The 10,896-nt window shown below is 46.6% G+C and overlaps 1 protein-coding gene across 1 annotated transcript in view; it reads right to left on the reverse strand.

The window, feature by feature from the left end:
* Nucleotides 1–711: 711 nt before the first annotated feature.
* MUC13 (mucin 13, cell surface associated) overlaps nt 712–10,896 on the reverse strand; it is a 20,629-nt gene continuing 10,444 nt past the window's right edge. Inside the window, exons 7-12 of the mRNA XM_006775023.2 lie at nt 6,274–6,393; nt 5,808–5,937; nt 5,081–5,118; nt 3,409–3,503; nt 2,341–2,526; nt 712–1,985 (exon numbers count right to left, since the gene is read on the reverse strand). Coding sequence (XP_006775086.1) covers nt 2,341–2,526; nt 3,409–3,503; nt 5,081–5,118; nt 5,808–5,937; nt 6,274–6,393 — 569 coding nt within the window. The 3' untranslated portion in view covers nt 712–1,985. The remainder of the gene's footprint in view (nt 1,986–2,340; nt 2,527–3,408; nt 3,504–5,080; nt 5,119–5,807; nt 5,938–6,273; nt 6,394–10,896) is intronic.

A 10,896-nucleotide genomic window follows, 5' to 3' on the forward strand; every position in this document is an offset into this window, starting at 1 on the left:
TGAGTTTCAGAAACTGTGAAGCAGGAATTGTGAACAAAGCCAAATAGACTGACCTCGTTTTATTTCACTTTGCTATATTGCACTTCACAGATGTTGCATTTTTTACAATTGAAAGCAAGACCCTTCACCAGCAAAAAGGTTACAACTTGCTTTATTGCAGTGGTTTGGAACCGAACCTACGATATTTTCGAGGTATGCCCGTACTCAACCTGGCCTCACAGCAGAATCCAGAGGCCTCAGGTACGGCCTGGTTATGTACTCCAGCTTCCTATTGCGGTGGTTTTCTCAGCTCTGTCTTCCTCTGTCAGCTCAGCAAAACTGAAGCAGTTCAAGGCTTCACGTCTTTCAGCCCATTTTCCAGAAGGAAGAGTTTCTCTTCCTCCAAGCCTCCTCCCGGAGTTTGGGCTTCATCCTAATTGCACCCACTTATGCCATGTAGTTCACTCTTCAGTCCGGCACTGGAGCCAGGGGGGATGGGATTCTGCTGATTGGCTCAGGCTAACCCAAGCCCGCCCCCTGGGAGCTGAGGATCCAATCAGTCCCACCGGAAGGGCTCGGCTGTTTCCTAATGGGCGGGGCGTGGGATGTGCGCCCGGAAGTAGCTGAAAATATCTACTACCTGTTCAAAAATGCCTTGGGTCCTCCCACAGCCCCTAAGGAGGACAGCAGGTGTCAGTCTAGCTGGCCGTGTGTCCTGGTCGCTATTGAAAGTGAGACTCACTGCGGCGTGTGCTGCACCAAAAGCTCCGAACACAACACAAAGGACGCCATCTACCAAAGACGCTTTATTTGTTACCTTTCACGTGAACAGTCGACAACAAATAATAGTAACAACAAATACAAATAACTTGCAAGGGGACCAGACATTAGACATAAATAAGGACACTCTGGACATGAAAGAAAGCCCGTGCTGGATGTGGCTTCTAGGGTGTGTGGGGGCCACAGCGCGGCCTCTGTCGCCAGGGAAGGCGGAAGCCTCGGTGAGGTGCCTGTAGAACCCGCATCACAAGGCTGGACATCTGGACCCCGAGCACAAGCTCCCTGTCCCACCCTCAGCCGGACAGAAGGTCTGCCATTTCAGAGTGACTTCAAGCTCTTGCTCCTGGGGTGTTTGTCTTCACACCTTTCCCTGGGCCCTGGGCCTTGGGTAGAGGCTGCATTAGAGGAAGTGCCCATTTGCTCACCGAGGAGGGGAATCTGAGGACGAAGGCGACCCCTGCACCTTGTCCTCACTCGTCTCCCAGTCCAGCTTCCTTCTGCCTCTGTTCCTCCTGCTCCCGGTCATGACTTTTCTCCCTGCCTCTCTCACCTACGGGCATTTCACAAACTCTGAAATGCACCCCGCCATGGACACTGCTGGTCCAAGCCTTCTAATTCACAAAAGGTCCTGCATTCCCTCACTCCTCCAGAACATCTGAGACATGTCTTTTTTCTGTCTTCGTGGGGTGAGGCCAGGTCACAAGCTCCGGCAATTCAAGAGCAAGGCAATCCCTACAGCTGGGGGACAGAAGAACCTTAAAAGGTGGCATCTCTCCCTTTGCCGGCACCTCCACAGCTGATGTGTGAGCACCTCCCAGAAGTGGGTCACTGATCTGCAGGCTATCAACCCAAGAGCAACGTTTCCCCAGGAGTAAACAATCTTGGGAACTTTCCTCTAGATTGGAAATGGTTATTGTTGCCCATCAGGGAGAAAAAAAACAACAAAACATACCAAACAACAAAACCCTAACCATTGTACAGCTTGGAGAAAATCAACTGTCTTACAAGTGCTAATAGCATCTGAGTGCATTTAATTTCATAGGGACTTAAATAGCAAGCAAGCTGTCGTCATTGCAGACATCCCCAGCTTCCACTCAGAGGGGCTGGATGTCAGATGGAAGAACAATACCAGGCCAGGTCTTCCCTGCTGCATTAGTCTCTTAGTCAAAGTAAAAGCTCAGACACTGAGTTAAGGGCCATCGATGGTTCCAATTTTTTTTACCGCCCTAGACAACAAGAGAGAAAGGAAGAAGGGGGAAAAAAAACAAACAAAAAAAACTCTTAGAAAAACAGTGTTCCAACAGCAACACAGGAGAAAATTTAGATGCATAAATTATTTTGATGAACATTCTTTGAATACTATTTTTAAATTAGAACCTGTCAGTGTGTTAGACCTTTGTCCTATGAGCTAGGATGCATTTTGTCCATTTCATAGATGAGAAAACAACTAACCTGTCGGAGATCACAAAGCTAGTAACAGAAAGGGCAAGGCTTTGAACCCGGGTGAAGATACAATAGCCAGGTCCCTACACTGCCCTGGGGCCTTGCACTCAGGAAGCCAAACCAAGCCCACTGGCTCACCTAATAGTCGGGGCGGGGCATGCTTCTCTGTGCATAGGGGTTCTGCATGAAGCTGTCCTTGGAGAAGGTGGCTTGGACTTTAGGGAAGAGGCTCCCTTCTGCTCCGAGATTGGTGAAGCCTGTTGTCGACATTCTCAGGCTATGATAGTCGTTGTCAATCAGGTTCTGCTCTTCAATACCCTTTGTCTTCGATCTGTAATTAGTAGCGGGAATTAGGATCTGACAATGGTAGAAAGTTCCTGAAAGCAAATGCTAATGCCAATACTCTTTTTAAAAAATGTTTGAAAATTTGCAAATATTTTCAAATTTACCAAATTTGAATTACCAAAAAAATATTGCAGAGTTCTCATACATCATCGCCCAGATTCCCCACTTGTTAACATTTCTGAACCATTTAAGCTTAAGTTGCAGACCTGATGACCCATAACCTCTACTATTTCAGTGTAGAGTCCGTAAGCCTGAGGACTGTCTCCTCCCAAGCTTCGTGTAACCATTAAAACCAGAGGGCTAACAGTGATCCGACATTACCACCCAATTCCACCAGGCCACATAGATTTCGCTAATGTTAGTATTCCTAAGTGTGCTTTTGAATTATTTACGGAAATAACAATAGAAGTCAAAGAGAAAAGATGGTTTGTGATACATTTTTCCATTCAAGCCAAGTCTATGTCTATAGAAGCACCTCAGTGAATGAAACAAGTTCAAGGTATAGAGGTCTTAATGCCTCTCCGTATTGGCCTCGGGAATAAGCATTTCAAGCCAAGTGAAATTCTTACAGGTGAAGGAGGCATCTGCCCCAGTTCACCCTGATCGTGACCCTATTCTTCCTTCTGTCCCTCGGGCCACAGACCTGCCCCTGCAGTGTCCTAGACCAGTGGTCCGAAACTGCGGCTCGTGAGCCACATGCGGCTCTTTGGCCCCTTGAGTGTGGCTCTTCCACAAAATACCACGTGCAGGCGCGCATGTACAGTGCGATTGAAACTTCGTGGCCCATGCGCAGAAGTCCATGCGCAGAAGTTCTGCCAGCAAATATATAGAAATCAAGGGCATTTCCCAGGACAGGAACACTTCCATTCCATACCTCAGGAAGATAAGTGCAATCACCATGCCAAGAATGAGGATGCCAGCAATGGTGCCCACGATAGTGAGGATCAGCTGAAATGCTGAAAGGGAAAAGAGAAGAGTTGGAGCAGTATCCCACAAGCAAGCCCCCGCTGTCTGTCTCCTGCACAGGTGTGTGTGTTCTGGGGGCTCACCCAATCAGGCTTTCCAGCTAGCTCGGACCCCTCCAGGGCCAGCTTGGATGGGTCCCTCACCTCTCCCCGCCATCTCCAAACCCCAACGGTATCTTCAGAGCTCAATCAGAAGAGGCAGCCTTGCCCAATAAAAGACCAGAAACGCGAAGGCGGCCATGGAGGCCATGGGATCTGTAGGGAATGGGATCTCAACCGAGGACCACACTCCCTCCTGAGCTCCGCTGCCTTTGGCTGCCCCCCCACACCTGACCTGGATGATAAGCTGGGGCCAGGGGACCTAGGAGGTTGGGGTTAAGTTGTCACTCATAGAGGAGACAGGCAATGGCTTGGTAGAATCGGTGAGGGGAGAGTCTGCAGGTTCATTACCACCAGCCTCCCTCTCGAGATGTGTTGTCTAGCACGGCTGAGCACTCGAGATGTGGCTATGAGCTGGCCGGTGTGTGTAACATGCACAGTGGATTTCAAACACATTTGGAAAACACCGTAAAATATCCCGTGAATAATTCTTATGTTGATGATACGTTGAAGGGATAACATTGTTGATACAGTGAGTGAAATAAAATGTCATTAAAATCAATTTCTCTTTACTTTTAGAAATTTACTTAGAATTTTACAATTTGAAATTAAATATAATGCTCACATTATATTTCTATTAGATCGTGCTGCCCTGGACACTTTCTCTCTCTGTCACCTGACTGTCATGTATGCCTACGCCTGGGTTCACGGAGCCGTAGACCATTAAACCTCCAAGGTCATCCAGCCTGACCTTCCCATTGTATAGGTGTGGACACTGAAAGCCCGGAAGGAAGAAATGACTTAGTATATCCAGTTCTGCCAGCAAATATATAGAAATTGAGGGCATTTCTTATCACTAACTTTGGAGGTGGCTGGAAGCCAAACGTAATATTTCCCTCATCTTGGATCATTTTGTAAAATTTTAAATGTAAAATAATTTAAAATAGACTAGTAAAGTTAGTATTGTCCCAACCTGGTGGGTGTGAAGGGTGGGAGGAAACGAAGCCGTTGAATTTGCAACAACAGATCTCAAACTACTAGGTAGCTCTGAAAAATATGTCAGGATTGAAATGTCTGGTGTCTAGTTCTCCTCTTCCCCAACCACAAACATGTTTGGAATACACGGGTCTTTTATCCTTTCTAGTAGCAGAAAATGCATAGTTAAGCTACTGTCGAAAACGAATAGGACGGTAGGATGCCCTTGGCTGACTGGGAACTTGTCCAGAGGCGCCTGCCCGCCTCTTGGGCCGAGTTCTGTGATTTCCTACAGCAAAGGTGCTGCTGCCTGTGACCTGCGGGCGGGAGGGGCTGGCACCACCCAGAGGAACGCGCTGCAGGCAGGCCCCTCCCTCTCTATGACGGGAGCCAGAGGCTTGGGGGGGGGGGGGGGGAGGGCTGGACTGAATTCTGAATGGGATTAATGTTTGTTTTTCAGGTGCTTAACAGCAAAGCAAGACTTTTATACTCACGGTCTTCACAGTTGACTCCACTGTAGCCAAATGCACACCTAAGATACAAGACATGACAGGAAACCATGGTAAAGGGTGTGTGGGAGCATGTCAGGGTTCCCACCCCGCCCCACGTCTTCCTCTCCACCGTTCTCTCATCCTCCCCTCCCTTGTTCTTTCTCCTCTTTCTCTTTCCTTCCTTACAGTCCTAATCTCCAGGTGAGCATCTTCCATGGAGCTCTAGAAGGTTTGTGTGTGTGTGTGTGTGTGGGGGGGGGGGTGTCACATAATCCCAGGCGGTCTTATTCTCTGCTGATGGAATACTCTGTCCCCTGAGCTCTGGGAATATTCAGCAATCCCGGGGGAGCAGAACCCCAGAGGCACGGAGCATAGGGGGGCCCCCTCTGGCTGGGAGGCCATGGGCCTCTGCACTGTGTGCTGAAGAAAAGGATGGATATCCTCTGAGCTTCAGTTTCCTCACCTGCAAACGGGGGACTGACACGTTCCTGATGGTGCTGTTGTGTGAGAGGTATCCCTAGTGTGGCTCCCAGCACCCAGAAGTGTCAGAAACTACTGAAGACAACAATGGCGATGATGATCATGATGATGATGATGCTCTATACCTACTGACTGATGCCAGGATACCAGCTTTCTGACCCTAAGCCATGTTGCATAAGCTCTATCCTTATCCTTTACCCCCTAACCAGCTCCAGCCATGGCAGGATAAGAAAGGAGTGGTTTCTCTTACGCTTGGCAGTTACTGTTGGCATCCCTCTGGTAGCCCGGCAGGCACACGCAGTCAACGCTCCCACCGCTCTGCACCAGGCACTGCATGTTGTGCTCTGCATTGCAGGTATCAGAACACTTTGGACCCAAAGCTTCAAAACAGAGTGAATTCTGGGTCATCTTCAGAACCAACCTCTTTAGCCCCAAAGTGATATGTCACAGAATACAATTTTTCACTTTTCTTTTTTGCGGCAAAATGAGGTGCCCCTGGGCTGTGCACACGGTGTGCCCCGAGAAGCTGCCCACAGGCCTCCGCACCAGCTCTCGGCCAAGCCCCCGCTTCAGACATGTGTCTGGAGCCAAATGTCACAGCCCTCAGAGCCTGAGATGCACCTGGACCCTTGAGCAGTAAAGTTTGTGTTTTGCAAATGTGAAAGGAGGGAGGGCAGGCGTTGTGCAGAACATTTAGAAGCAGGTGGAACACTTACCAAGACACAGGGCGGTCTGTGGGTTGGGTCTTGACAGCCCCGGTTTGCACTTGCACTGTAAGATATCCCTGCAGTTGTCTTGGTCATTTACACACCCATAGAACTCACACCGATTTTGCTCTGAGGGGCACAGATAATTCCAAAATATATTTGTTGTTATAACTGTTATCATAATTGCCTTTTAATAAGTTTGGGGATTTAACAAATGAAAATCTGGGATTCTAAAACCCAACTCCCCAATCCTCTCTTCCATGACGATTTCCTTACATTATTCAATTCAAATTACTTCCATCGAAAGCAGGGCAATTATGTTCCAGTTCAAGATACCTTTTGTACCGCGCTCGATGCTGGGTTCCACAAGGGACACAGTAGCTATATAACTTTTGGGTCCCATCCTGGTAGAATTACATGTTTGAACCCACAGAGAGTTGTTTCAAGCAACTCATAATCCAGACTTCAAGTACAATGGGACATTAGAGGCTCAAGTTACTAAAGGTAACATCATGGAGGAGATGGGAATTGGGCTGCCTTGAAAGATAGGGAAGATTTGAACAGTCAGAGGAGAGGCAACGTCTTTCTAAGTAGAGTAAACAAGGCATGAGCAGAAGCAAAGAATTCTTGTTAGGGAGTAGTGGTGCTGTATGTGGGCAGGGGAAAGGCAGTGTGGCAAAGGGGAAGGAAATAGAAAATTCTTGGCTGTGCCATTTGGGCTCTTGGCTATGGGCTCTCTCTGTGCAATCATTTGACTTTCGGTGGGTCCAAGTTCTCGCAATCTAGAAAATGGGGCGAGTAATTCTTACTTCACATGATTGTTGTGAGAACTGAATGAGCTAATGTAAGTGCACGCCCACGGTCGGAGTCTCAACAAATAATCATTCTTTTGTTCATTCACAGGTGTAGCAGGGTTTGAATGCCAGGCTAAGGACGAGGACTTTTATCCCATAAGCCTGAGAATCCATTGGTAGATTCTGAGCAGGAGCAAGGTGTGAAAAAACAATCTTTGAAGAATGTTAGTCTAGAATGGGTAAAGAGGGATATATATATATATATATACACACAGTAGAATATCACTCAGCCATAAAAAGAATGAAATCTTGCCATATATGACAACATGGATATATATATGTCCTAGAGCAGCCATGGGCAAACTACGGTCCGCGGGCCGGATCTGGCCCGTCTGAAATGAATAAAACTAAAAAAAAAAAATACCGTACCCTTTTATGTAATGATGTTTACTTTGAATTTATATTAGTTCACACAAACACTCCATCCATGCTTTTGTTCCGGCCCTCCGGTCCAGTTTAAGAACCCATTGTGGCCCTCGAGTCAAAAAGTTTGCCCACCCCTGTCCTAGAGGATATTTTGCCAAGTGAGATAAATCAGAAAGAGAAATACCATATAATTTCATGTATATGTGAAATCTGAAAAACAAAATAAACAAACAGAAACAAACTCATAGACACAGAGGACAAATTGATGATTACCAGATGGGAGGGAGAACGAGGGAGTGGATGAAAAAGACAAAGGGATTAAGAAGTGCAAATCGCCAGTTATAAAAATAGTCACAGGGATGTACAATACAGCTCAGGGAACATGGTCAATAATACTGTAGTAACTGTATGGTGGTAGATGGGTACTAGGCTTATCAGGGTGATCACTTTGTAAGGCATATAAATGTCGAATCACTATGCTGTACACTTGAAACTAATATAATATTGTATGTCAACTGTAGCTGAAAAATAGATTTTAAAAGACTGTTATTCTAGAAGCAGGTTGGAAGGCATTCGGAATAAAAAGATGAGTCTGAGACTAGAATAGGAGGTAGAACAGTTATGTGGATACGCTCTTCAAAACATCCCAGACCTGTGACAAACCTTCCTTCATGCTATTTAAAAATGCCTCCAATTAAAAGTCTAGAGAAAAAGATTCTACAACTTCAGACACAGAAGGCAGACCCTGTCTTTGCAGCAGAGGCAGGAAGCAGAAAAAGGTGTTTTCCCCTAAAACAGTGGTTCTCAACCTTCCTAATGCCTTGACCCTTTAATACAGTTCCTCATGTTGTGGTGACCCCAACCATAAAATTATTTTCGTTGCTACTTCATAACTGTAATTTTGCTACTGTTATGAATCGTAATGTAAATATCTGATATGCAGGATGTATTTAGGAGACTCCTATGAAAGGGTCGTTTGACCCCCAAAGGGGTCATGATCCAAAGGTTGAGAACCGCTGCCCTAAAAGTTCTGAGCCTCTCACTTCCTTTTGCTGGGCGTGCAGGCTGCTGTGGCCACGTCTAACTGGCATCCTTTAGTAATTTGTTAATATATGTAAGAGCACATGCCTGGTCTCAGAGTGGAGAGATGTTGAGAGGAGTTGTCAAGAGAGAGCAATTCTCCATCTGAGGTCAAATGGTTTCAAGTGCGCCAGGGCTTCAAGCCAAGGCGGTTACAGAGGAGAGCCCAAACGAGAGAATTACACAGGGGACCCCAACTTTATCTTGAAGAATGCACGGGTTATTTTCAGCTGGCAGCCACTCTGCGTGGCCAGTCTCCATGCTGATGGGGACTCCCGGCTTCCTCGCACTTGCTAGAAGTCTCATCTAGCCAAAAGCAGAGTGTATGCTAAGGTTCATCTTGCCTTGCTGACAATTTCATCTTCCAGGGAGTAGGGGTTGGGACGGCATGAATTGCTACTCTGCACCAAATTCTGGCCCAAGGAGAAATCGATGGGCAGGTAGAAGTGATGGGTCCCTTGGAATACAAGAACGAAGTGATAGCCAGAGAGAGGAGTATGACTTTGACGGAGTAAAAATTGGAATGTTCAGAAGGGAAAAGGTGTGTAACTCTGTGGCACGAGACCCTGAAAGATGAATACAATTCTGAAAATGTAGTTCTATCTGTGCAGTTTCTAAATGAGCTGTAAAAAAAAAAAATGTGGGGAGAGGGTCAGGGAATAGAAACCGACATGGTTTGCACAGGAAGCTGTCAAATGAGACATAAAAAATATGGAAAGAAGGTCCCAAAACCAAAGACAGAATATTAAAGGTGTGAGAGAAAGGCTAGAGCCCCCAAAGAGCTCAATAACCAAACCCAAAACAACAACAAAATCCAGTAACAAAGAGCAAAGGGATGAAGTGGGAAAATGGGTAAACGAATGGAGGGATGCGTGTGTGGGTGTGAGTGTGTGTGTGTGTTTATGTGTTTTCCATGCTGTAGGGGCTCAAGGAGAGGCCAGCCTGCTTGGTGTAATGTCGATGGATAACATAGGACAAACAGAATAACTCCCAACTATTTTCTCCAGTCTCCCTGCCAGAAAATGACACGTAGATGGAAAGAGTTGAATGGACATGGCTGACGGGACTGCAGCCCAAGGAGAGCGAACAGTAGGAGGAGCCCCCATCTCTTCTGGTAGAATTTAAATGTCTTATCATAGAGCATTTACACTCCAGGTCCTGAGAGAATAGTGAGGGTCTTTGTGAAATCTTGAAGAAAGAGAAGAGATGCTGGAAAGCTACACATGAACAGGATTTATTTATATTTTCAGAAAGAGAAGTTTGGGACCCTAGGTCAAGGAGGTCACAATTGTTAAAGAGTAAACATTGTAAGAGACTAAAGAGTTTTAGAAACATCGAAGAAAAGGACGGGGGAGGCAGGAAGGGAATCGGGAGTATGATGGGGTGGGGGGTGGGGCGCAGGGAGAAGAGGACCTCAGGACGGGAAAGTACCCGTGTCAAATGCTGCAGACAAACCAACTGTGCCTTGGCAGGCGCGTTTGGACTTGGCAGCCAGGACTGAGAATCAGTTGTACAACGCTTCCACCGTGGCTGGCTCTCTGAGATGGGAACTCCTGATGACTGCTGTAATAGTGTCAGTTTGCTCATGCCTTCCTGGACCCATGGCCTTTGCCTGACACACTGCTCTTGGCCATGTGAATTGCTTTGGCCATCACGACAGCTATAAATGTGCCATAAGCAGAAACTGGAGAAATACCTATGCTTTGAGATACCCTCTCGCTGCTTTTGAAACTCTTTAGGACTAGCGTGCTGAAGGATGAGAGACCATGTGGAGCAGAGACAAACCATCCAGCTGAACCACCTTAGATCAGTCAGCCCCCAGCTGACCCACCCAGCAGCTAACAGCAATTGCTTAAAGTGAGCCCAGCGGAGATCAGCCACACCTGGCCTAGATCAGCAGGCCTGCTCGGCTGGGCCGAGTCCAAGTTCTGACCCACAGAATGATGGCATTGCAATAAATAAATAGGCCGCTAATTTTTGGGGTGGTTTGTAACACAGCAAAAGTGAATTGTTACAGCAAGGCTATGAGTTTGTGTTATCTGCCTAAAGGGGAAGCAGAATAGGTAAAATTTCTCTAATCCAGCAGTTCTCAGCCTGTGGGTTGCGAACAATGAAAATACATCCTGCATATCAGGTATTTACATTACGATTCATAACAGTAGCAAAATTACAGTTATGAAGCAGCAATGAAAATAATTTTATGGTTGGGGGTCACCACAACATGAGGAATTGAATTAAAGGGTTGCGGTATTAAGAAGGTTGAGAACCACTGCCTCTTGGAAAGCTATAACTTGGAATAAAGCCCTCTTGTTTCACCTTGTTTCCTCTTTCC

Source organism: Myotis davidii, unplaced genomic scaffold (genome assembly GCF_000327345.1).
Source record: "Myotis davidii unplaced genomic scaffold, ASM32734v1 scaffold9, whole genome shotgun sequence".
In the NCBI taxonomy this organism is placed as follows: domain Eukaryota; kingdom Metazoa; phylum Chordata; class Mammalia; order Chiroptera; family Vespertilionidae; genus Myotis; species Myotis davidii.